The sequence below is a fragment of the Opisthocomus hoazin genome, chromosome 8 (assembly GCF_030867145.1).
Source record: "Opisthocomus hoazin isolate bOpiHoa1 chromosome 8, bOpiHoa1.hap1, whole genome shotgun sequence".
Taxonomy (NCBI): Eukaryota; Metazoa; Chordata; class Aves; order Opisthocomiformes; family Opisthocomidae; genus Opisthocomus; species Opisthocomus hoazin.
In genome coordinates, this window is record NC_134421.1 from 58133805 (window position 1) to 58161792 (window position 27988).

Consider the following 27988-nt stretch of genomic DNA (forward strand, 5'->3'; position numbering starts at 1 on the left):
TTTTAAAAAAAACTTCACGAACAATAAGGATTAATTCTGCAGATCCCTTCTCATCATCTGTCTGCAGCAAAATGATTCAGGTTCCCTGAAGTCACCTACCCCCTGGAGACCAACTCCACCGCTCCCTGCGCAGGCCAGCAGACCCCCCAGCTGTCCCCAGTTCCACATTTCTGCAGTATTTAGCTGCACCAAAGCACAGCCGCTTCTTGCTCTCTTTCTTCCCCACCTCCAGGATTTACATACCATGGCTCACATACTAGCAGCAGGGCTACAACGAAGGTTGCATCAAAGCAATTCCTTTACCAAGAGAGAGGTGTACAGAGATTTCCTGACCTTTCGCTAGGGAGTCTTGCCTTTTATCAAAACTACAGTCAAATGCCTTATTTAAAAGGTTTCTTATTCCAAGTCAAAACCACGTGCACACCGGAGCCCACACCGAGCCCTTGTGCACTTCCACATCAACACCAGAAGCGATATTCTCACTGCTGGCGAAGTGGCTGTGTGAAAACAGCATCCCTCCACATTATGTCTCTTCCACTAAGGAATGGCAGGACAGCAGAAAGGCAGCGGCTATGACCAGCGTTATGGCTTGGGCTCCACCTTACTCCCTGAGTTCTCCCTCATCTCCAAATTCTTCTGGATTTTCTAGGACCGCGCCCCACCCATAAGAATTGCATCTTAGCCCTCGGCCCCACCATTACAAAAGAACAAGAAAACCCAAAGCCCAGTCTGCACCCCTCCGAGAAACCCCAGCTCTGTCACTGTCCCTCTTTGCCCGCTGCCAGCCCTTTCACCCACCCCACTCGTACTCTTCTCCCTTGGAGTCTGCTGGCTGCCCCAGGCACAGAACCAAGATCACCAAGATGCTTCAGTGATCAATGGCAGTCATCACAAAGACGTTCAGCTCCACCACGAATACTGTATTGGCAGCAACGCTCCTTTAATCTCCAGAAGATGGTCCACCTCACTGGTCTCACAACCTCCCACGTGCACACAGAAAGACAACAAATTAGACAAATTGTTTCGTTGTTTCTGTGGGTTTTTTTTTGTAAAGGCTCCAGTTTTTGCTGCCTGTCAGCACTGTGTCAGCATATTGCACACCGTTTTCTTTATTATAAAAAAAGTCTTCTGTATCAGGCAGGAAGAAAGAAAGTTTCTCAGGAGGCTAATGCGTACTATTGTCTGTAATTAGAGGTAAGTGGTTGCTTGTGTGGCCATCAGGAAGTGGGACCTAGTCAAACAAAACCAAAGTGTTATTAAAGGCTTGTCCAGAAACAGAATCCTCCCCCAACACACATTTCTTTATTCTTGGGCATTTCTTGTATGCCTTTTGCCTGGTCTCACAAACGAAACTTCTACAAATCTGCTTGCCTTTCCTCCTCTCCCCCGACTCACACAGCCTTGCCAGCTGGCAAACTTCAACCACATTTAAGAGACAGGCAGAAGTCTTAGAGGCTACCCACAGGCTTAAACAGGAAAAAACAAAACAAAAATAAAAATCAAGTAGCTGCTGGAGGAGCCCAGTGAAGAGAAAGGTTAAGACTGCTCAGCTCTTTCACACTGCTTGGCCGATCAGCAGCAACATTGAAGCCCTGCAGCATGCAACACCTCTTCTTCCATCAGCAGGCCAAGCAGAAAGAGAGTGTATGTGAGGGAGACTGACAAGCCGGGGAAAACATGTAATTTTTGTAACAATATGAAAATAAAAAGAATATAGTAAGGACGATGGAGGGAATGTAGGAGAGAAATCTCCAAGAGACTCGGTTTCATTAATTCAGCTTCTTATAAAACACCTTGCTTCCTTATGTGTTAGGTTTTCCAACTATTTTGAAAAGCTGTCGAGTCTCTGCTCACGTGCATGTCAAGGGGTGGGTTTATTGCTAATACCTTCACTTCTGCTGGGACTAAGTCCCATAGTTGTCCTTATCACCTATCCTCAAGTAGCTGTAACCACTCATTTAATACTTACCGATGTGGATTTGTAAGAGCCCAGTCTGAAACGGCAAAAAATAACTTCTGCTACAAATTTTCCAAAGCCATGTAAAATACCTGCAATGTCAAACAAGATTTCAAATTTAAAACTGTAGTGTTTACAGAAGTATTACAACAAAACTCTACACAATACTTGAGAGGATACAGTGCAGTAAACTGGTATGTAAACCACTGAGAAATTAACATAAAAAAAGAAACATCAAGGGTGGAGGAAATACTAACATTCTGAAAAGCATCAATAAAAGCAAAACCAAAGCTATCCAAGCAAATGTAATTCCCTCTGCACAGCTTTCATGGGTGAAAATACATTCTGTGGGACAGAAATATCTACTCTGAAAGAGAGCTCTCAGTTCAAGGTCTCTTTACTACGCTCTCTTCAAGTGAAAGCCAAGAAAAGAAATAACTTCTAAACAAGATACCCTACCACGTCTTGACTAATAAATGAATTGTGCCTTTTCAACTTCTTTTCTTTGAAGGAGAAAATCCTGCAGTACGTTGACAAGGTACACAAGGAAAATCCTCCCAATTACTTCAGATGGAAATTTTATCTCAACTTTTGGCACCGATTTAGCACTGGATCCCAACTATAGGAAATACACTGAACAACAGAAGTGTGCCTCTGTGTGTGCACATACCTATCTCCTTGCTCTTCCAGAAGTAAACAAACTAAGCTACAGTTACCAAAAACGAAACATCAGGCCCTCAGAACAGCAGAAATGCCATACTGGGACACAAAAAATTAGCATCTTTCATTGCACATTTCAGTGCACACCAACGAGCAGTTTCTCTTAAACCTGCTGGAGGTTCAGGACTCCCCTGTAATTCATCTGTAACATAGTCATGGTGACCAAAAAATTCTAATAGGATAGAGGGGAACCACTGACAGTTACCTGTAGTTGAAAAAATTCCCCCAATAATGCCACAGAGCCTGACTAAGAACTGCCAAAAAGGCATGTGTTCTTCTGTCACCGTCACCATAAGTGAGCTGATGTCGTATTTCATGAATATTCCTGACACCCCATGGCTGCCAGCTGCATGGTTAATTACTCTTTCCTGAAAGACAGAAACACAAGCTAGTCACCAGGAAACAATCTTAATAGATGTGACGACAAAGAGATACTTAATCAGAGTCAGCAATCAACAGAGGAACATCAAGAGAACTTTGGACAGTACCTTCTAAAAGTCAAGCATCATAAAATAACAACTTATTTTCCTGGTCACTGGTCTTCTGTGCTGCCTATCAGCGCCCACTATCATGCTCCGGCACTATCCTCTGAAGGTTTGCTTACACGGTCCTCTAAACAAGGATGTTTATAACTAGGTTGCTTTTGGTACCTATGAGCGAAGCATCACAGCCTTGGACTAACCTGTGAACTCAAATGAGTGCACTGGTATGATACAGTGCCCCAACTCTTCCTACTTCACGCACTAGTATTCATCACTTAAATGAGGATGAGACCTTCTGGAGACATTTAAGTTGCTGAACAACTTTAGCTATGGCAGTTTTCCCAGAGGGCATATATAAATCTACACACTGCCTTTAAGACTCATTACACTTCATCCTCTTTCCTCCTTGGAGCTTATCTCTAGATTCACGTGTCACAAAGGATTTAATTGCTGGTTCTTAAAAGTATCAGGGAAGACCCTAAACTAGAGTACACCAGAATGGAAATTCAGAAGCTTAAGTTAAATTGGATCAATGCTATTTTTTTTCTCAGTTCATACTTACACATATGCTATAATCCATTAACTCTGATTTAAAAAAACAAACAAAAAAAACCAAACCAAAAAATCACATTCCTGAGTTTCAAAAATTGTGAGGTCTGAAAACTGAGTGCCAGTATCAAGCCTCTTTCTAAAATTTTTGTCAGTCAGGTCATTTCAGACAACAGTCACACAGCAAGAAATACACCTAAATAAAAATAATAACTGACCATCACTACTCTAACTAGATCAGAGTCCTTAGTTCTAACCCAAGAACTTCTACAGTTTCTTCTCATCTGCCCAAATTCTTAAACCAAAAGACCCCAAAGAGGACAATGTAGCTGGTATAAATCTCTAGTTTTTAAAAAAGGTTTCAGGAGAAAAACCACATCAACACAATCCTAAGTTTCTTTCAAAAGTTTGCTATCATTTTGCTGTTGTTGAAAGGTGCTGATAAATGCACTGCCAGATAAGTCTGGCTGAAAATATACATGGGCAGCAGAAAAGAACTTGACTGACTGAAGACAAACTCAGCCACGTCCAGGCTAGTAAGAGTAGAGAAGACAGACAAGCAAGACTGAATAGAAAAGCAATATATTGCAGCTCCGTTTCAGCTGTAGATTTGACAGTCTGTGCTCAAAAAACATGCAGAATACAGTACAAAAGCAAAAGCAGATTACCACTTTGGAAAATACAAACTAGGCAACTTGTCCAGTCAGCTAAAGCTGACATAAAACACATTGCTGCTTTTGATACCAAACCAAAGTAAAAAGGATGCCAAAATAACATATCAGTTATGATACCAGGTCACAAAAACTTTGCAATTGTTTAAAAAAAAAAAAACAAAAACAAAACCAGAATGTTTTCTGTATTTCAAGAGCATGACAACATTCAGCATTAGAAGATGGATGATCAGGCATATGGAGACTGAAGGTAGTTCAACAGAACCTTGCCACTGCCTCAGGACAAAAGGTGATTTTTTTTGTTTGTCTTTCCTCTATTGTTTCCCTAAACCTTTCTGGCCTTTTGAGGTCAAAGGGTGGAAAAAGAATACAAAGTTAAACAGAACACCCCAAACCCCACCCTCAAAAGATACATAACTTTTTCCACAGACCATTTCGGTCTGCTTCTAGCTTCTGCTACTGCAGCTGATTGAACTGTTGGTTGCTAAAGGCTGCTGAAAACAATCACCCTGTATCAGACATCTCAGATGTCAGCGAAGCCCTGCTAGGATTAAATCTTTTTGACGTAGATAAACACAGTATCTCAAACATCAGCAACAGTGGAGATGATTCCGCCCACACCTTTCAAACTCCACTTCCCAGTTTGCTCACCACTGGCAACTAAACCTCACTGCATTCAAGTTTTAGCCACGGCCAGCTGACCGCCTTTTTCCAGGTCTGCATACGTGCCTACTCTTATAAAATAAACGCACCATGTTGTTTAATGTTAACTGTTCTTAATAGCTTTTCCCAGCTCATCTGCTAGGGGTATTTGGTTTCCAAAGATAAACATGAACAAGCTTTACAGACAACAGAACTACCCACTGAGATAGCGAAAGCAGGTATGTAACGCCACTCTACCTCCACTGCAGGCAAGCTTTTCTCCTAAGCAACCTGTGACTGTGCTGCAACTGTCATAAAAAAATACATCCCCACAAAAGAATTAAAGAGCTAACTAAGACTGAACAGTTAATTGACAGAAACCATCTTTACAGCAGAAGGAGAAATTAAACACAAAACGAAAAAAATGTAATGAGTAAGATAAGCAGTTGACTGGTGTCCAGAAGTTTAAGGAGTGCCTTAGCTGTTTCAGAGATTGTGCAGACAAAACATGAAGTAGATTGCTAGACCAGGAGGAAATGGGATTATATTGCATTACGAAATTCTTCTTCACTCATCTCTTTACTCCAGCTTTCATGAGTTTTAGAGTGAACCTGTCCCTTCAGCGGTCAGTATGTCCCACGTCAAACACCAAGAGCTCTCTCCTACTCCCCTAGCCACGTATTTTTCAGAAACACAGCATGGAATTGTGAGGAGGTAAAGATTTTTCTCCCTTGGAGAACATCACAAACTGTATTAGAGTGAACTGCCATCCATCCAGTCTCTGAATTTCCTTTCAATCAAAGGTTTCCTTCTTACCTCTTGCTTTATCTGTCGTTTTTAATCAATATTTTCACCAATTTTTTTCTTTGTTTTTTGAATAAAAGATCAAAACAGAGTTCAGTGTCTGGAAATGAGACATGTAACTAGTATACATTAGGCCTTTTTCTTATTTACAGCAGTCTTAAAAATTAGTACCTTACGATTTACCCATGTACTATGCTGCAATAACTACTTTATGGTTCAGAATTAAAAGCCTGTCCAAGTCCAGAAGTAAAAGCTCTCTAGTCTAGAGAATAATTAAAGTTGGTGGTTCAACAAAGGTTAAACAGGACAGCTGAGAGACAGAAATGCTTTCTGTGTGATCAGCTTTTCATACAAACTACCTTTGTTTCCATTTCTAACACTCCACAATCAAGCTCATGACATTCAAGTGAGCTGCGTTTTTTGGTTTGCTTCCCACATGGATAAAAAGCCAAAATGTGGATTAAATACCTGTAAAGCCACACATGAGGAAAAAAAAAAAAAACAAAATTACAAGATCTCATCCCCACTATTAGCATAGAGCTAAGTGGAAACAACTGGGTATCTGTCATTAATTCTAGTATCAGACTCCAGATCAACAGATGCAAAACACTACTGCAAGAAGTCAGCATGTGTCACCAAGCATACACATTTTACCATCAGTGTTACAATATTTACAGTTCAATCTAGTGCACTGGAACTTTCTACAATGAGTCTCTTCACACTAGATGAGTTTTCAAAACCACAGTACAACTAAGTCCCCGGTTTCACATTTAAGCTTCTGTTAGGAACAATCACTGTTAGATTTTTCTCTGCATGGTTTTCTCTTACTTCTACTTACCCTTTCTGTCACTGAAAATTGATGAGTTTCTGCTGAAATTTTGTATGTATGGAGTTTGGTTGGCACAACTGTGATAAAATATTGGAACATCTGGTTGTCTAGAAGAAAACAAATCTCACTTGAACTAAGTACAGAGTCAAATACCATTTGAGAAATTCACAAATAAATAAAAAAAATAATATTTAAAATAGTTAACCAGCTAAGCAATTTACAATAGGGACATTCTTCAAGGAGTCCCAGCAATGCCAAGACTACTTCAGAACCATCTGCACGAACAAAGTTAGTTTCCATGGGCAAGGCCCATGTCACATTCGTACCCAGAGAAATTTACATTTTACCCACGCACTGAAAAGATTCATTAAGGTCAAGCCACTCAAAGCTTCAAATGAACAGCACACACAGCGTTTTCCAGAATACCAGAACTGAGTAAGTTTCACACAGTCACATTTTGCACGATGCATACATCTCAGCAGTGGTTTGAACAGACTTCAGCCACTGAATTGAGTGTACAATGCTGGAAGCCCTTCTAAACTGGTCACAGTCTTTTTCCTGATTAGACAGACCTTTGGAGAATTATTCTAGAGCAATCAGCATGCTTATGCATTTACGATTGCTCTGTCTTCGTGCAATTCCCTAAGAGAACAAACACTGACAGACTGAAGCAATTTGTTCCAACAACCCTAAACCATTCTGGCTGGAACAGCCAATGGACTGACTGACTTGGAGACAACCGCAGCGTTAGAAGGTTCTGGGATCGCTCTCATGGGGAACGCAAGTCAGGGGATAAGGCATGGGTAGCTCTGTAAAGCAGGTTACTATACTCCTTTATTTATACATACGGAAACAAAGTGATACACAAACCCTTCCTGTAGTAGCCTCACAAAATACACCATGGAAGTGACAAATCAAATACAGGAGTAGAATCCAAGACTCCTGATGCTATTCTTTTTAAGACCAAATCAGGCTTATTTTTGCCTGTTACAACAACAATCAGATCTGTGAATCTCCACCGTAGCATACCACTGCAAAATTCTTTGCAATATGTTCAGACATACTGTAACTTCAACTTAACACAAATCTGGAAGAAACTGCAAATTAGCTTCAGTGAAACAGCAAAGTACAGCAATACTGCTATTAAAAAGAAATTATCCACTGAAGATGCCATGTAGATAACTGAACAGTGCACTGCTTGCTACCAAACTGAGTGGGACATGTTGTTTGTAAATCACAACATTCATGGAACGTGATAATATTTTAAATGTAATTATTGGAAAAAATATAGAAAACAAGATGCTTTTTTAAACACACAACACTTACGATCTGATGCTATTTTTTCCGTTCCATCCAAAGGATTAATAATTCCTGGAATAAGCTCTCCAAATGACAAATGATCTATTCTATGAGAGAAGTTGTAGGCTGAAAGACAATACAGAGGAATGAAACAACATTTTTAAACTACGGGATTCTGTACTCTTCTTGGAGAAAAAGATGCACCCATTTCTCATGTTGGAAAATGCATTGGTTAGAATATTTCAAATGCTGGTGTGCATTTCATTGGATTTGTGCCTGTCTCTATAGCAATACATGTGCGTACATGTTTCAAACAAAACTCAAATCCAAAATAGTTAACAAAGAAATTAAAATTTCTCTGGAAAATAAATTATAAAACAAATTACAACTCTATCTGAATCATACTTGGGAGTTCAAGAGAGTTAAAATTTCACGACAGGAAATTTCTAGCTCACTGAATACTGAAGTTATCCTACAGTTCAAGTTCTTGTATGTAATGGTATTAAAAAGACTAAAATTTCACAGACGAAATGTACAGAGGAAGCATAAGGCAACTCCCAAGTTACTACACTGCCTGATTTGGCAAAAGTATTTAAGCTCTGCAATATTACATGCTTGTGCTGACACAAATTTATGTGCAGACATTCGGAGTAGATTAACCAACACCAAGTTCATTTTTCACAGTAACTCACTCTTGCCACACATTAAGTATGGCAGCAACACACATTTAGTATCCAGACTCATAACTTAAAAATGAAGCTTCCATGTACAAAGGTCAGAAATTTTTAACCTTATAAAAACAGTTTTTGCAAGCAACAGGTAGTTTGGACTGAAACACAGGAATTTCATATGCTATCTGTGTTACAGCTAAATACATCTGAGATTCCTGTGTTATCATTACTGTAGAAGCAACCTAAAGATAACACTAATTGTGTTAAATCATAGAACAGTTTGGGTTGGAAGGGACCTTTAGCAGTCATCTAGTCCAACTTCCCTGCAGTGAGCAGCGACATCTTCAACCAGATCAGGTTGCTCAGAGCCCCATCCAACCTGGCCTTCAATGTTTCCAGGGATGGGACATCTCCCACCTCTCTGGGCAACCTGTGCCAGTGTTTCACCACCCTTAGCGTAAAAAATTTCTTCTTTATATCCAGTCTCAATCCATACTCCTTCAGTTTAAAACCGTTACCCTGTCGCTACAGGCCCTGCTAAAAAGCCTGTCCCCCTCTTTCCTATAGGCCCCCTTTACGTACTGGAAGACCACAACATGGTCTCCCTAGAGCCTTCTCTTCTCCAGGCTGAACAGCCCCAGCTCTCTCAGCCTTTCCTCCTAGCAGAGATGTCCCAGCCCTCTGACCATTTTTGTGGCCCTCTTCTGGCCCTGCTCCAACAGGTCCACGTCTCTCCTGTGCTGAGGGCTCCAGAGCTGGCTGCAGGACTCCAGGTGGGGTCTCACCAGAGCGGAGCAGAGGGGCAGAATCCCCTCCCTCGACCTGCTGGCCATGCTGCTTTTGATTAATGAAATGTATGAAAGTAAGTCGCTACTGAGTTGTAACATTGCAAAGAATATTCTTTACTTTCCTCTACAATGCAATTGCCCAGCTAGAACAGCTTTACAACAGCAACCTATGTTAACATAAGGATCAGGAGACAGCAGTCTGAAAGAAATTTTACTCGTTCATATGGAGATCATAGGAAGAACTTACATTCGTGGCTTACAAGGGCTGCCAAGTGTGCATGGCCTCGAGGGTGTGGTATTGCCCTAAAGAAAGCAAGACATTTTATGAAAAATTTGTTTAATGAATCCACACAAAAGACACAGTTTTCCTAAACATGACCATGTAGAAAAATTACCTCTCCCCCTCTATTTGAATAAATACTTTATATATATATAAAAATATGTGCATATATAACACATATGTTTAAATATATATTATATATACATATTACAAACTTTTATATATCTATAAAAATTGTGTGTATCTATTTTTTTTTTTAAATGACATTTTTATTACTGCTGAGTACAGACAGCCTGAATGGCAAGGTACAGGAACATGAGACTCAAGAAAATCCTCTTGCACAAAATTAGTGTCTTGCATTTTTAGAAATGTGAAAAACACATCAAGTCACCAGGCTACCAGAAGAGCCACCAAGGCCAACCACATGAAAAGCTGCAGAACTGCTCAAGTGACTGATGAAAACTTCACGGTACTTGTTCTATGACTAAGCAAGTTAACTATGCTCTGTATTTGCTCCCTGACTAAGCAAGTTAACTCCAGGCCTGGACACTTGCTTGCAGACCTGCAAAGATAGCATAATGCAGAGGCTGGTAACAGTGTGAAGGGGAAGGAGGAAAGCACAACTCTGTCTGGAAAGCAAAGCAGTCTCTCAGCTACACTTCGTTCCTACCAGTCCAGCCAATAACGCAGGAGACTTTCCCTACTTAGCTTAAGTCAAATTTTTACCAAATGCATGTAAGTTTTGGAAGAACAGAAGGTGGAGAAAGACAATGAGATCAGTCAAGACAGGACTGCAATAAATAACCAGGCAATAAATTACGAAGGGGCCCAGTGAGAAAAGCCATAAAAAAAAAAACCTTACCACAAGAGAAAGAGCAACTTAGCAGAAGTACAAATGTCATGAAGAACAAAAGGAAGCAAAGGAAAGCAAAAGATTATTCACAGCTGCACAACTAGAGACAGGAAGAGAAGTGATGGCAGTACAGATGAAAGGCTGAAATAATCAGCTCTGAAAAGGACTTAAAAAGTTGGACATCTTGGGGCAAATCAGAGATATGGTACAAGACCAGACAGAAGTGACATTTGGAGAAATAACCACACAAAGACAGCAGCTGGAGTTACATGTGGATAAATCAGAGTGTACAGATCGCATGCTAAGATCTCTGGTGACAGAGGTGGCAGATAGACAAAGTGAGGACAGCAGAGCTGGAGAGCACAGAGAAAAAAGTTAACAACAGTTTGTATACAGTGTATGTAAGCTAATATCATTGCTGAAGTGTATCAGAAAGTCTCACCTCAAATCAAGATGAACTGGCACTTAGCTCCCTAACTCTGATTCTGTAACTACGTTATCCCAGCACTGAAACGGCGCGTATCTACACTTCATCCATGTTAGTGACCTGCGTACTAACAAAAAGGAGAAGCCTGGACAGGCCCAAAGAATGTAGGCAAGTACAAGCAGTCCACTCCACCTCACACACTTACGGAGGACCTATTTTCAAGAGTCCTCATCCTGTAAGACACTGGAATTCATAACCACTACACTGCATGCAACAATGCACCGCACTGCATTGATTTAGTAACTTATGAAGAAATTTGTTTTTAACTGTGCAAGAAAAGATACAACATGAAAAATAATACCAAGCATGTGTATGGGAAGTTTAATAAAAACCAGTCATTAATTCAAAAGTGTAAAAGCATACACACACATATTCAGTCATGTACTATATACAATGTAGAAATCAATGCTGCCTTTTTGGTTTTTTTTTCCAGGAACTGAACAGAACATACTTGCCCACAGTTATGTGAAAGTTCCCTGCCACTTTATTGACATAGAGATGACCATGAATTCTGCATGCATCTGGAGACTGTAATGAATTATCTTCCCTGTTTAAAGAAAAACAACACAAAGAGTACTTAAGAATATTCACTGACAGAAATAACAGAGTACAGTTAGATTTCTGTTTCCTAGCATAAAGATACAGCATTATCATCTACCTCTCTCTATTGTATTCTTCTGGAATTATAGCAGGGATGGTGGAAGGGAAGGAATCTAATAAAGGTCAGTCTGATGAAACCAATAAGATTTTGCTCATATTTGTATTCAGATACAAAGCTGACTTATGATACCTGAACATGTGAACAGAAAACATAAGACCAAGTATAACTTGCTGCCCTGGGAATATTTTTTTCCAATTACTTCTAACAAAAATGCTTTGTTGGGAAAGTTTTAATGCTACAACGAACATAACAAAATATAATCGTCATGTTAACAACACTGTAGCAAGAACAGCTTTCAACATTTATTTTTTATGAAGCCTTCCTCTTCCCACACTTATTGGGATGCCCACAACTCAGAACGTATTTCCAAATCTGGTCCTTGGAGGGAGATTAAAAAAAAGTGTTTTTAAACACATCTTAAATACTGCACTCACGAGTTTCATAGAGGCAAAGAAGGACTTAATGAACCTGAAGACATCTACCAAATGAGAAAAAAGATTCTTTGAGCCCTCTTTAGCCTTGCCTTACGAAGAAAGGATGTATTTAGTCCTCAAAAAAGGAGATTACAACATGGAAAGTGCATACAGTGGCTTTGGCGTTTGTTTTGTTTTATTTATGGCTTGCTTCTGTGGGCTGTTTGTTTGTTTGTTTGTTTTTAAGGGGAAAGGACTTTCAGCTTTCATGCAGAAAGCGTTTTCAAGGGGCGGGGGGGAGGAAATCACATAGCATCTAGATTCAGGCAGACCAAGCCTGCTATGCATTAGTCTCTCAGCATTTTGTGGGTAGCTGGAATAAAGTGTAAACCGCAGGGTTTCTCCACACAATTTTAACAATTCTATCTTAGACGTTTACTGACAAAACACATTTTTATTCAAAGATTGATTCTTTTAAAACTATAAAGTAAATCATAGCTAACAACAGAACTTTTTTTAAAAGTTGCTGGACAGAAAGATAGTCTTTCATTTAAAAAAAGATCGTTGTTTAGCATTGCTTTGGCATTACTAATTCACATCAAAAAGGAAGCATCAGACAAAATGGACTAAAAGGGGTGTGTGTGTATTTATGTGATTTTCTGTACTATGTATATGTATATACGTATAAACACACACACAAAACCTGGAAACCTTCTCAGAGGTTTTCATAAAACAACAGCTCTCCAAAGCCAATATCAAGTATACTACTTTAAAATGCAATAGAAAGCAGTAAGGTCTTCTGTTCTTAAAACCTTAATTTCTGCGGGTGGCGGAAATCTTAAGCACAGTAAAATGTGACATTTAATTAAACTGGCAGGGGAGAGCGGAATGACGACACAACATCCCAATTTTTCTTACCGTGGTGGCAGTGCTGTAGAAGCACCTTTAAAAGCACTTTTGAATATCACATCTTGAAGAGAGTGTTCTTCCTGCAGCCTACTCTGAATTAGCTGCAGCATTCTAAAGATTACACAGACAAGCGTGAAAGCATGCAACAGTAAAACAAAAAATGACTTTGCAACTAATTATCAGCTTCAATTATAGGTTATAAATCAAGAAGTTAGCAAGATTCATGTCAGTATTACAGCGTTACAATAAACTTTGAGCATGATCTTTTATACAGAGCTTAAAGCTCTGGTGTTCACAGCAGTGTGTCACCAAAATACCAAAACTAGCCAGACTCCCAAAAAAGCTTCAGATTCTATTACAAGACTGTCAGTATAGCGATCACATACACAACAAAGCTAATCCAGTTTAAATGATAAAGTGTGTCAATTAAGTTACATGAAAGACAAACTCCTTTGCTTCTGAAAGAACACGCCAATTTGTTACTATGGTTCAGCTTTGACATAAAGATATCAAGCTATCTGTGCTAGACGTCTGAACCCATAATCAAAACTCATGCTACCAAGCATTCGTTTGGAAATGCAAGTTGAGTGAGTTTACACATCTTGGCTTGCAACTGCATGACCCAATTCCACAAATAAGTCCAAAGCCATTTTTTTCCATAAGAGATCTCAAATCACAAGAAAAGCAAAGTAAATTAATATCTTTTCATAGGCTTGCACTCCTAGATTACAGGCAGAAGCTGTTGGACCCAAGACATATTTCTGTCATGTGACCCTGGTGTACCTCAAAATCACTTCCAGTACAAATATTACAAACCATAGGCATGCATCTCAGTGCTTACCTTTGCCATTCTTTTTGTTGTGGGCTGAGATCAAATACTACCTGAAACAAAAATAACACATCTAATAAAACACGCAGGAAGCACTGGAGTCCCATTCATGAAACCTAGAAGAGAACTGGGGTGTGGGAAGGCTTGCAGAGTTACAATCTTTACACTTGATACCACATATGAAAGGAATTTGCACTTTAAATAATATATTTAGTGTTCAAGTATGGAAATTTCTGTCCTCCCCGCCCCAGAATTATTCACTTCTTCGTATTTAGAACTTCAGCACATTTCCTAAAGCTCTTGTAACTGGAGTCAGCAGCCTCTGCCCTTCTAGCCTTTGACTAACATGGGCTAGAAGCAGCAGTAAGTGGCAATTTAATTCTAAGTGATATAACTGACATGCGTGGGTTTCATGCAAACAACAATCAAACACGCAGAGGAGCAGGCTTTGAAAGACAAGGGTCCGGGTGCAGTCTGTTTATTTCTAGGGTCATCCCACACGTAGCACTTCTTTAAGACAAGCTACCAGACGGGCTATACTTCAGTCAGCACAAGAACATCACCAGTAGCACCTGTGCACCAAATTCAAATCTATATATTGTTAACACTGATGTACTCCAGACAGCTAATGCTCAAACCTACCCAGAGCTATGGCAAAAAGAGATTAAGTACGGGCAGTTTCCTCTTTCTAAGATTATGATCACTGGGGCAACTGCTAGCATTCAGCAGCTACAGCAGCGCAGAGATGACTGTCCAGACAAAACGAGGAACCGCTCCAAGGAGAGCAAACAAAACCAAGCTCCCTCCTCTTCCCTGAGTATGTTCTTCCATTTGGCCATCTCCTCCTGATCACACACGAGTAGGAATTTGGACAAAACTGTTATAATTTGGAATACGGTTCAGTTATTAGAGAATGTTATAATTACAGCAGGAAGTTACATTCTCTAACAGGTTTTATGTAAATGATAAATTACTTTTATACACCATACTTAATTCAAAGCTTATTGCATTATGCAAGCAAAACTACTTTAAGAGTATTGGCTTACACAGTTCCAGAGTCTTCAGTACACAATACAGAAACTAAAAGGATACTAACCCAATTCACAATCTTTAATGCCATTCCATATTATAAGGATATCATGGTGACTTTCTACCCCTTTTTTACAATCATAGTATTCTTCTAGTTAAAAAGCAGTTACATCAATTCTCTTTTTGAGAGCTCTGATCGTTTTCCTTCCATACCAAATACTGTTAGCATTTATCCCTAGAATTTGCACATGTAAAAATAACTAGCTGTAGAAATTGCTAGCTTGTTAAGAAGCACTGATCTAAGAGTCTGCTGTATTTAAATCTGCTGTATTTGCAGAGAGTGAACACGCAGAAATTCCGATGCTAGCCTTTTTCCCTAGCAGATTCCTGGGGGAAGCACTGCAGACCTCGCTCAAGAAGCAGACACCACTCAGGGAGGTTCCGTGCAGTCCAATTGTGAGGAAAAAAATACAAGCAAGCAAGGCAGCCCAGCAGTGCTCCACACTAAATAAAGAGCAATTTCCTTTTTAAATAAAAAGGTAAGAATCAACTTACTGGTTCATAGATTAGCCCATCTGCAGAGGCGACCATTGTTTCTGCTAAATCCAGAACATCAGCCCCCACATCTATTTTAAACAGGGAGAAAAAAATTAAGACTCTTACAGATGACCATAAACAAACAAAAACAAGTCCAAGTTGAAATTCCAATTTCACAGTACAGAGGTAAACTTTCAGTGTAAGTTCCTGTTCCTTGTTAACAAAGTCCAAACCGAAAGAAAAACAAATCAGGCAAGAAGCAGATTACTGGGAAGAAACCACAGAATCCTACTTTTCAACTTATCATATCAGAGTATCATTAACTAATGCACAGTGACCAGAAACAAACTTTTCAGATTTGCGGTATTTCCTCACTGATGTAACACCTTCAGAGTTGTATGCATCACGTACACAAGCTTTCTAGGATCCACCATGCATAAATATTTTTTCCTGTTTCTTAAGCACTGAATCCAAACCAAGACTTGTCAAAATAGAGGATAAAGTTCAGTTTATTTCTCAAATTAAAAAAAAAAAAAGAAAAATTACTCTCTTCAAAAATTTTTACACTAACTGGAAAACACCTGAAGAAGACTAAAATAAATTTTAAGAGTAAGAAGGGATGACTTATGAATTAATACTTGTGAGATAAACACAAATTGCATGGTACTGGTGTATCATACAATTAATGCAAGGTTTAACCTAGCCAAAAACGTAACTCATGAAGATTTGCTCACATTCCTGGTAGAAGTAGTATTTTCTCGCCTTCTCAGTCCAAGACAACCAAAACCAGCCTATGTAAATAATGGTTCATTACCTAAATGATGTCAAAATAATAGTAAGCCTTGCCTTTAAATGGGAAGGCATCCATCTGCTCACAGAATCATAGAGTGGTTTGCGTTGGAAGGGACCTTACAGATCATCTAGTTCCAACCCCCATGCCATGGGCAGGGACACCTTCCACTAGAGCAGGTTGCTCAAAGCCCCATCCAACCTGGCCTTGAACACTGCCAGGGAGGGGTCATCCACAGCTTTTCTGGGCACCCTGTGCCAGTGCCTCACCACCCTCAGAGTGAAGAATTTCTTCCAAACACCTAATCTAAACCTACCGTCTTTCAGTTTAAAGCCATGACCTCTTGTCCTATCACTGCATGCCCTTGTAAAACGGAGGATAAAGTTACCTGATGGTTCCAGTATTGTTAAACAGTAGACTAGGTTAATATTTGCCAAGTTCATAAATAAATAAAAGTTGTAATAAATTCCTGCTGCTGAGTTGTGTCTCACAATGAGCTTTTAGAATATCCCAGCTAGAAAGAGACTGGAACAACAGATCCTTTTTTTACTGACAGACAAAGCAAAAAAAAAAGTTCTGCGAGATGTGAATGAGATGGCATAAACACTTTTCTTCACATCTCTTACAAATTCTTTCAGTCAGTCATATACCACCAAGATCACTATATACCATCAAGATCAGAAGAAATCTCACTGTTAGAATATTTTGAACAATATCGAACTATATTGCAAGCAAATGCACACTCTGAAGAGCCTTTAAAATGTTTCAAAACTTTCACTGATAGAATACTTACATTGACACCTCATGGCAACTGTAATATCAATATTGATTCTTAACTTACTGGAAAGAGAAAAAGGCAAAAAGCTAATAAGTAACATTGAGGACAAGTATCAAGAGACATGTTACTAAAACCCTCAGATTATTTGCAGAAACAGAGTCAAATAACAAAATTTACACGAATAAACATAAACTTGAGCTGTTTAAAATTTGGGTGAACCAAGATGGACTTTTAATTATTAAAGCAGTGATGACCACTCACAATTTAATAGACAAAAGCATCAGATTTCCCTGCTGAACTTTACTATGAAACTCCTAACAGATTTTTTTTTAAATATTACTGGCCTGATAGTTTGTCAGACTCTTATTAAGAATATATAGTTTTCAATATTTCACACATTTTTTTCCACACAACAGTGCAATAAATTCCACAGAATACAGTGGATCAGGACAACGTAGGAGTTATGTATCTAAAACTGAGAAAGTATCTGAGCACCTTCCTCCTGTTTTGTCCTTAAGACAGGCCATTGTATTTCCAGTCCTAAACAGAATTCCTTGGGACAGTGACGTTCAGGATCACGCTGAGAAGTTGCTAAAACTAGTTCCCAGAAAATGCTGCCATGTCATAAAGATCGTTGGTTTTGCTACCACTGCTTCTGGAAAAACTTATTTTCTCAAAAACATTCCCATATTATAATAGCAAAATGCCTTGTATGTTAAGATCTTTACCCTGAGTGTTTCCATAAAGACACGAGGCAAAACATTGTTCTTCCCATCAGAGGAAAAAAACACCCGAAACCAACATCCCAAAAAACTGCATCACACCACAAGTCTGATTGTGTGGCATTCCCCAATATTCTGGGCATTTCCTATTGGTTTTCATGTTAGTTTCACCAAAGTCATTTAAACTATAACGAATAAATCCCCTTACTATAGTCCTACGGTCCTAGCACCTCCAGGGAGCTTCTTCTGGGAACTTAGATGACCACAAACAAATCACAGAACCAAGGGATTCACAAGCAAGTTAAACATCGGTTCAACCTGGGACCAGACATGGTCAAGAAACAGGAGAAAAGCAGTTAAACCGATACCAATCTCCATTGGTTTAAATTGTCACGGAACCATAGGCTGTGTGATTAGCCCACAATCAGACTGGAAAATCTGCAGCAGGACGTCTCCCAAGTCCCATAATAGTATCTTAACTACTAGACTATCCTTTCCACGTGATAGCTTCACTAGGGAAAGAACCTACTTTAGCACAGACATAAATGTGAAACTCCCATCTGTCTGAACGGATTTACTCTGAGTTTTTGACGAGTGTCTTTTAAATTTCTTGTATTTTCTAGTTTTTCATTACAGAAACCTTAGGTATTTCTGACATACGAGACATCTAATTAACAGACAGATCTGTAGCTTGTTACCACAGCAACTAGTCAAACAGCTTTTAAAGTTCTCTCAGTTCCAGACACGTGATATTTAAAGGCGTTCAGTGCACAAAATCTCCATTAACTTCACATGGACTCATGGATGCCTGACCACCTCAGGAAGAAAAGCAAACACGGTCCAGACAAGCACATGAAGCCAACAGCAAATCTATCTTCAGCCACTCTTGGAGGCCGTAATTGGAGACAAGATCAGCAGCAATCTCTAGATAAGGCAGTCAAAGTTATGAGTGCTTAAGGTTCACCTCCAGCAGCACAAAGATAATGGCAATACACTAACTGTATAAACTAGAGTAAGCATCATGTGAGTCTGGTGGATTTACATAGCTGATGTGGAGTTACATATCACAAAGTCCTCTGAATTGTTAGCAAATAATTCCTCTGAGGACTCCACCAACAAACACACGCTATTTTTATTTCTTCATTGCAACAATCTCAATTTCTCTTCTTCATAGATTCCAGAAAAGCAAAGCCCAAATCAATCAACAGAGGAAAAATAAAATCCCTTTAGTATTTCACTCTTTCAATCATAAATTGCTCATAAGTCACACTAACATTTAAAATCTATTATTTCCTGAAATGCAGACAACCTGGATTTTAAAAGGAATAATAATGAATAAAAAATACCTAGTAAAATCCTTGTCTACTTCATATTCATATTTCATCCACGTTTCCCGATACACCGTGAACTCCATTATAGTCAGGAAAGCTATCGTTGTAAATGCTATCAGAGAAACTGAGTGGTCAAAATAAAAAAAAAAAGTTTACATCGTGAGAAATATTATTCAGAAACACAAGCAGAACAAAAATCTAACATTCCAGAATCTGAGCACTACCAGTATAATACTGGTATCTTTGATTTATAAATCCATAAGCTGCTCTTAGAAAATTTTTTTCACATTACAGTATTTGTTTTTACATAGGAGGCAAAAAGAACAAGTCCTACTTTTGCATCAAGAAAGAACTTTTCACATTAAGTACAGTCAAATCCTAGAATGATGGAGAGGTTGTGAAATCCCTATATAGAAGATATAAGAACAGGCTAGATCCTCCTCCACATATAAAACAAAATGTCCACAAATCACTGTCAGGGATGGTCTAGGCAAACTCATTCCTAAATTCAAGTGTGAAATTAGGAGCAGACGCACCTTGAAGTCCCTTCAAGCCTCCACTTGTCTACTACCTAAGTTCATATAACAATTTTTTTTATATCTAGTTTTAGAGCCCAGAGGCTAGCCAACATGAGAAATAATATGTATTATCAGTACTGTCCTGTCAGAAAGAGGTGTCCTTATTATATCACTTGTGTACAGCTGCACATTCAGGACTCCCACCCCAGTATTTCAAACAATTCTCCCCCTGGCAATAAGCAACACATAGCTGTCTTTTCCACTAACAGCTAAATAAGTGAAGAACCACAGCCTGTTCACCACATTTGCAAAGTTGTACAATGCAAAGGGAAGATCATCCTGTTGCTCGTAGTCAGAAACACAGTCATAGATGCACAGAAGCACCTGCTACACCCCCTTTTATGAAATCACGGCTTTTGTTAAGTTGAAAAAACTTCAGTTACAGAGCACAGTAGCGATTTCTACAGCTTACTGACAGTCTATGTTTCCCATCTGCATTCTGTGGAGTATTTCTATGGAGTCTGTGAAGGGCAACTTGAGAAAAAACCAAGCCCACTGTTGAGAGGCTTCAACTTACTCCACAGTGGTCTACAGCCCAGAGGCCACAGCAGGGCAATACAGCCACTGTCCTAGGGGATCAGAAAAGAAACCACTGGCTGCAGCACTGACTGTTGCACTGGTAAGCAACATTTCAAGTTCTAGCTTTCAGCTGAAGCTATGTAACCATCACACATATGAAAACCTTCATGCCAATGCATACTGTGATACACTAATCAGTTAAATCTTCTGGCTATCCACTTCCTTTTGAAGCCCAGCAGGCCAGACACCCCAGCTACACAACACAAAAGTTGGAGCCATAGTGTCTATCCAAAGCCACCAGGAAACAATTTGAGCCATAGCTGCTTTCTGGGTAATTCCGAGCAAAGGCACTTGTGGATCTGAACAGGAAAATAAAGTCTTGTAGAATTCCCAAAGACAGATCCTCTTTTCTGAAGGGTCTCCCAGCCCCAGAGCTGGGGTCTCAGCCCATTTGAAAGACCAGTACTTCTTTTTCAATGAGTTTGAAGGCACTGAAAGTCTGAGAATAGTATCCTGGAATATTTTGCGTCCCTGTCACACCAGAAAGTAAGCCTGGCACTTTAATCCTGAATGAAATGGGAATACCATATTAAAACTTTATAATGGCACAGAGTACGACAATCCTGTATTGTCATTTATAAGGTTACTGGGATAAACCAAAAAATACTAAAGTAACTTCCAGTGACAAGAAATCCTTAAAGCACCCTTCACAAAAGTGAAGTTCTTATGAAGGATGGTGCTATATTACAAAAAAGGAATTTTTAAGCATTTATTGTTTTTCTAAGAATTACAACATAAAACCAACTCGCTTTCTTAGGAAGTAGGACTAACATTAACAAAGAGTTATTTAATCAGGTCTTAAGAGATTATTTTATATACAGTAATCCTTTAATTATTAACTTTGCATTTCAGGAAACATAGCTAAGTAATACAGATCCTTGTGTTACTTACTTCTGTACAAGTTGCTTAATGACTTTAAAGGCTTATCTGTAGATTGCAATTGCTTCTTGTACTTTTTATTCAACTGGGTTTCAGACATAACCGCACACAGAGAGATTTTTGTCCTCCATTTCAAACTAACTGCTAGCAGTTTGCTCTCTAACTGCAAACAATTCCAATAGTCCAACAGACGAAGTCACTACTTCCAGATCAGGCTACCTGTAACCCAACCCCACTTACAGGCACAATTTTCTGTTCAGATACATATAGAAAAAGTACTTTTTACCGCTAGAGCTTTCTGAAAGAGGAACAAGCGACTAATAAGGACAGTACATGTCCTGCAGTAAAGTGTTTAGTTCTTCAAAGGGCTTTCCTTACTCTTAAAATCAACTAAACCTTCAAGACAAAAAGCTTTAGAAAGCTTTAGAAAGCTGCTCTACACCCCGTTGCTTAACTTAGCCAGCTCTTAAGACTGCTCTGAATAATCTTTTTCCTCTTTTATGAAAGCATAGAGCTGAATCCAATCTGCATTTCAGCTCATGCTGATGCAGCCTCGCCCAGAAACCTGACACAGAGAAAAGGGCTTAGTGAGACAACTAATGAGAAAGTTTCATTACAGCCTTGACACATTGCACTTCCAGTTCCAACTGGTCAGAAGTTTTTACAGTGAACTTGTATATTGGTTTGAGTCTCATCAGTTTTACACAAAAATCTCCCTTGAGATGAGTGATGAATGCATCTATTTAGATAAGATACCATGTCTCTACTTGAAGGAGATGAGCTCTGTCAGTCCACAAAAGAAATTAAGAAACCAATTTTGGCTAGTTTCAAATGAACATAGATCCCTGTGTTCCTCCTATTGAAGTTTCTATTCCTAGAGCATGCTAGACTGAGCTAACAGCCCACATGAATCATGCCACCACCTCAATAAGGCCTACCTGTGCCTCCGCTCGCTGAAGCCTCCACATAGCTTTCAGGAACCTTTGGAAAGGCATCCAATTCTTTCATCAAATTCAAGGTCTTCTTCCGATTCAGTCGCCTCATCTTCAGCACACTCCTCCACCTCCTCCTTCATATATTCCCTCTGATTTGAGAACAAATCATTGTGATTAAAAGACACAAGCAATATTGCTCAAATCAACTGGCTATAATTATAAAGCAATAATAAGGCAATTAAAAATCTAAGAAATATGTTTTCAGGAAACACATGCTAGACAACTGGATGGTCAGTCTTGCTTCAGGAAAACTGTTACAATTGGCCTGCACACTGATACTTACACTCCAGCCACATCCAGCATATTCACCATATAATTACTATGATTAATTTCTTTCTCATTTAAATTCTTATTGGTACTGGATATATTGAATTTTAAATCTGAAAAAAACCAAACTCAGTCCTGAAGTAAGCTTGCTAAACAGACCTGACAATGCGTGGAATTCACTGACTTAGCAGGGAATATCTAATAAGCTGCATAAACTCGGGAGGATGTCAAACTGCTCTGGGCTCCTACACTCAGCCAACGGGGGCACATACTATACACTCAAAGGAAAAAAAAAAAAACACCCTGTGTTTCACATTTTCACAGCTGTAGAATTTTATGGTCACAAGAAAACTAGCATTTTTTCCTCTATAAAAACGTTCTCCCCAAGAAAATTAAGTACCAAATCCTACCTCCATCTTCAGAACCCTTTTTGTCCATGGCATGCTCTCTGCTCCACCTGGAGTCGTTAATACATTAAGCAGCAGGATGCTGAGAAAAGTTGTCTGCCCAGGAAATACTGTCTTAAACTGTTTCCAAATAGTGCAAATATGCTCACAACATGGTCCTGCCAACATGCTGCATGTTTTAACAAGCTGGCACTGTTGTTTTCCTTATGAAGAAATGCCGCACTTTGCCCAGAATTTCTGAAGCTACGAAAACCATCGTGCATATACTGTATTCTGACAATATGTCATATTATCATCCCCTATTCAAAGACACCAAGAAAGGCAAGCTAACCTACACTGCCAACATGCGAGAGACACTGAAGCACAGGAAGTTCCATCTGAACATGAGGAAGAACTTCTTCCCTCTGAGGGTGACAGAGCCCTGGAACAGGCTGCCCAGGGAGGTTGTGGAGTCTCCTTCTCTGGAGATATTCAAGACCCGCCTGGACAAGGTCCTGTGCAGCCTGCTGTAGGTGACCCTGCTTTGGCAGGAAGGTTGGACTAGATGACCCACGGAGGTCCCTTCCAACCCCTATCATTCTGTGATTCTGTGATCATCTTGTAGAAAAATCTGTTAACTCATCTCCCCTGTTTCAAGAGCATGTCGAGTCTCCAGCGTGTCCCAGTGAAATTACTCAAGAGCTATTCCCTGCTCTGCCCCTCGCTGGGGCTGAGAAGGCTCCACACTGTCCAATAACAAAGGAACAGGCTTTACTGGAAATGGAAGTTCACACGTGAAGAATCATTATCTATGCCTGCAATTTCCTCACTACAGAAATCCATTTCAGACCTTAGCAAAAAGATACAGACTCTGCACTTGGCAGGAGCATCAGTCAAGTAAGCCTGTAGGGACCAACAAAATGACACTGTGTGTGTGTTGCAGAGGATTTAAATAAACCACAGTCAAAGTGAGTAGAGAAGATGGGTGCTGGAATAGAATTTTGGTTATACAACATCCCCTCCCAAAAAAAAATCAGGGAAGTGAAGTCCTGTCCTTATTACACTACTTAAATGTGTTTTAAAGAATTATCTCAACTCCAGAGTAGCTTAAGGAAAAGCTACAAAACTTTGGAGCGCAGATGTGGCAAAGCAGCTGCTTAAACGCAACGACTGGAGTCGTAACGTTTGTCAGCACAGAGGAAGCACCAGACAGGGTTGCCTGCTGTCCTACACAGATAGCACCGAAGTCGACTTCGCACCAGCCCCTTTTCCCTGCAGCTTCTCCGCTATTGCACGCGTAGGAGTACACTGTAAAGAGGTACAAGGTAAACCTAAAGAACATGAGAGCTCTTTACTAAGAAACTTTCTCAACCACCCTGCATCAGTGAGTGAACACGTTCTTGTCATCTAGCTAGAAGCGCCTGATTTGTCCACTGGTTGCTTTAATCCCACGTACACAGCCTCACTTTCCGTTACAAAGCGTGACAGACGTCTGACACCTTCCCCCCCGCCCACCTCAACACACGCACGGCACAAACACCGTGTATAAAACTTGGAATCCATCGCTACGAATCCAAGCGCCAACTGCGTTAAACAAAGAGTTATTACTATAAGCTAAAAGAAGGAAAAAACGTCGTGCAGAGGCTGCTCGAGACCAGACCGGCCGCAGCCCAGCCCCACCTGAGGGGCTCGGCCAGTTTTCGCTGAACCCGGACAACCTGGAAGCGAAGCCGCTACCGGCGCCGGGGCACGTCCCAGCATCCACCCCCACCCGGACGAGGGGACCCAAGCCCCCATCCCCCCGGGAGTCTCGCCCGCCGTCCCCCGCCGAGGGAGGCTCCGGTAGGCGGCCATCAGCGCGGAGCCCACACGTCCGTGCGGGCCGCGGGCGCTCCCGGCCGCCGTGGGCCCGCAGCCGGGCACCAGCGGGACGGGAGAGGCCGCGCCGGCCGCCTCGCTCCCGCCCTCCCCTACCTCTCGCTTCTCTCGCCGTTACCCGGGGCCGCGGGCGAGGCCGGAGAGGGGCGGGGAGCCGCGACGTCCTGCTCGGCGCCCGCCTCGCTGACCATGGCAGCGGGCCTCGCTCCGCCACCGGCGGAAGGCACAGCCCGACGTGAGCGGCGGCGGCGCCCCGCCCGCCCGGCCTGCGCGCATGCGCGGCGCCCCGCGGGCATGCGCCGGGCGTGCGGACGCGGCGGCTGGCGTTCCCCGCCCACGCGGCTCGGGGGGAGCCTCGGCGGGACAGCAGAGCCGGGAGCGGCCGCGGGGCTGAGACACTCCCCCGCTCCCCGAAGCCGTCGGAAGTTCCGTGGCGCGCGTGGAACCGGTGGATTTCGGCGCGCAGAGCCTGGCCCCGCCGGCGCCTCGGGGTGGCGGGAGCTGCGGGGTCCTGCAGCGCGGCGATGGCCGAGCAGAAGGAGCGCGGCTCCGGGGAGGGGAGGTGGGGACCGGCAGGGCGGGTGGAGCCGCGGGTCGCCCTGTAAAGCGGTGTCGACCGGGGATCTGCAAAAGCGGCCTGGAGAAGCCCTGCAGGCTGGCTTGCAGTGGGAGTACTGGTTTTGGCGCTACGGCTGTAAAAGCAGGCAGAGCTTGAAAACGGGCAGGGTCTTCTCTTGGGTCAGCTGTGAGGGGAAAGGCTTTAGACAGTGGGCTGTAATACTGGGGGAAGACAGATTTTAAGCCTACAAGCCGGTCATCAAACCTGAAATGAAGAGAGGGCTCATGCGCAAAAGGTTCTTTTCCCTATGTTAGTAGAGCTAAAGAGGCGCTGCCTCTCACCCCAAACCCTACCCCTTAGTAACAGCACTGCTAGTTTATCTCCAGATTTTTTCCTTGCAGTTGCAGCAATTCGTTCTCTATGCCGGTGTCCCCTGTAGTCGTTACAACTGCACTGCCACCAAAACAGTCAGTCAGTGACCGTGGGGTGACACCATGCTGCTGCCACCATGCCCACAAGTCCGCAGGTAGCTGGGCCAACCTAAACATCTTCCTGCAGCCAACAGGGGAGCTCTCCGACACCTCTTGGGAAGTACTGACATATTACGTGATGGCAAAAGTACTCAAGGAAAACTGCTCCATGTAAGATTAAAAAAAATAAAAAGCCCATTATACCAAACATATTCATAGATAGGAAGGAGAGAGACTGAAGACTCCGGTATTTGTTGATAATGAGGCAAGTAAATAAAACACACATCCCAGAAACACTGAAGGTGATGAGTTTCACGGTGTTAATACAGATTGGCTCTTTTTAGTGGTTTAGAGGAAAAAGTAGGTTTGAGGAGAGTCTCAAGTAGCATGCCAAAGTATATACAGTTTGAAGAAAACAACTGTTTGTCTGGGTATCTACAGCATTTGAGAATGAAAGGAACCTGAAAATGAGAAAGTAGTACGAACAGATTCAAAGAGTATTTTTGCTTTTTAGGGACAGGCAGACAGTGGGTTTCAAGGAAGGAAAGAAGGTAACAGCAACACGCAGATGTTATCACTGAATTCTGATCAGTCTGTTTTGATCCATTTGGCAACAGTAACAACTGGATCAGAGTGTCAGAAAGAAAAAAGGAGTGGGAGAACAATACTACAAGAGAGAAATAACCAGGCCTAAAATAAGTTTATCTGTACATTTGTTCCCTCGTCTCAGAAACAGCAGCCAGCTTTAGCTACAGCACTTAGCAGCTCTTCTGTTGACACACCAACGGTCACAGGGTATAATTCAGCAGCCAGGGATTTTGCTGGCTAAGCCAAATTTTCCCTTGAAATGCTCTCAGCGCTGAGGCCTGGAAAGAGCAAGCAATAGAGCTGGTTATTAGCTGCGCATCAGAGACGCTCAACAGATGTTCTCACAGGCTGTGAACTAAAGCAATCCAATCTGCTGGCAGACAAAACCAGTTTTGGCATTAAGAGTTCAACGCCACCTGGACATGCCTCTTATTGAGAAGTGGCGTGGGACAAAACTGCTTGCAGCTTTGCACCATTATAGTCATATTTTTAACTACAGATGTTTCTACAAGATTTTATGAGGGAAAGCACAGTAAACATTTTTCAGAATTTAAGAAAAATTGAGAAAATCATATAGCAATAACTTAGCATTACATCGACACTGTATTTTCAACTGTACAGTGCTAAAGCGACATAACAGTGATCATACTGCATCTACCAAATACCAGACTATCCCAATTCAAACTATGCTCCTTCCCTTATGCCCCTGCACGTTCGTTTTCGGCTCTCCTGATCACACCTCGGTGGTGGCAGCCCATGAGTACCTGTAGAATCACCTTTGGGCACCTGAAAGGAGCAGGGAAGGAGGAAGAAATCTGGCTGTCGACTGCCAGCCATGCAGGCAAGCCAAGGGGCTGCCCCTCAGCTCCCGCTTTATACACATTTGTTTCACTATGATATTTACCAAGATCCCAGAGCACCGCAAGACTTGAGTTCAGTCATCTGTTCAAAGATACAACTGCCTTGCCAAGAAAACCCAGCACTTCTCAATACGGGTGATTTATGAAATCCCTTGATGTGTGCAGAGGGGAAACCACTTAAGATGGCTCATATCCATACAGTTTAGCAAACCACAAATGAAGCAGGACAGAAAAAAAATCCCGGGAACATTAGGCTATGAAGCACCATGATATCGAACACAGTAACAGAGAAGACAGTAGACCAAACAAGAGGAACAAATGTAAACATGCAGAGATTCCTCACATGCGCTTCAGCACACTTCAGCGTTAACCATATACAATGGAAACCATATACAAGGTACACGAAGCACAACTAAAAACGTGGCTAAAGCATCTCGAGACTAAACCCAAGGCCCGACCGTTCGCGGCGGCTGCGAAGGCGCTCTGAGGCTGTTCGGCGAGGAAGGGACGAGGGTCGGCCCCGCTCGCCCGGAGAGGCAGGAGGCGGCGAGGAGGGGAAGGGAGGAGGCGGGGAGGAGGCAGGGAGGAGGCGGGGAGGGGGGGGGGGGGGGCAGGGAGCCACTTTACCGGAACGCGGAGATATCGAGGTGGCATTTACGAAGGAGAAGTAGGAGGAAACACAGGTGCAAAAAACCAAATGTGGAGATGAGGGGGTGGGAGTGGCTGGAAAGGGGGTGGAGGGGCAGAAAGTCAGTCCTGCGGGCCGAGAGGGGCGGTCGCTGGGCGTCCGCAGGGCAGTGCGGGAGCGCGGGCCACAGCGCGCGGTGGCGGCGGGACGTCCGCTCGGCCAATCGGAAGGGCCCACGCTCGCAGGAGCCCGCGCGCGGAGGCGGCGGGGCGGGGCCGGCGCGCGGCGAG

General features: G+C 41.8%; 1 protein-coding gene across 4 annotated transcripts; it reads right to left on the reverse strand.

Annotated features, from left to right (window-relative positions):
- Positions 1 to 27780, reverse strand: ERGIC2 (ERGIC and golgi 2). Of its 4 annotated transcripts, none has more exons than XM_075429061.1 (14): positions 27698 to 27780; positions 22006 to 22151; positions 19047 to 19155; positions 16994 to 17040; positions 15429 to 15499; positions 13857 to 13897; positions 13025 to 13126; positions 11484 to 11579; positions 9660 to 9715; positions 7981 to 8079; positions 6664 to 6761; positions 2883 to 3045; positions 1970 to 2049; positions 1 to 1231 (listed from the first exon to the last, which is right to left on the reverse strand). In XM_075429061.1, exons 2-14 carry the CDS (start codon positions 22109 to 22111, stop codon positions 1166 to 1168), a joined length of 1134 nt encoding a protein of 377 aa, XP_075285176.1. In that variant the 5' UTR covers positions 22112 to 22151; positions 27698 to 27780; the 3' UTR covers positions 1 to 1165. The 4 variants fall into 4 exon arrangements, 3 of the variants coding, with proteins under 3 accessions (XP_075285176.1, XP_075285175.1, XP_075285177.1); XM_075429060.1 differs by lacking the exon at positions 27698 to 27780 and adding an exon at positions 24690 to 24854; XR_012764885.1 differs by lacking the exons at positions 2883 to 3045; positions 27698 to 27780 and adding an exon at positions 24690 to 24854.
- Between the last annotated feature and the right edge of the window lie 208 nt (positions 27781 to 27988).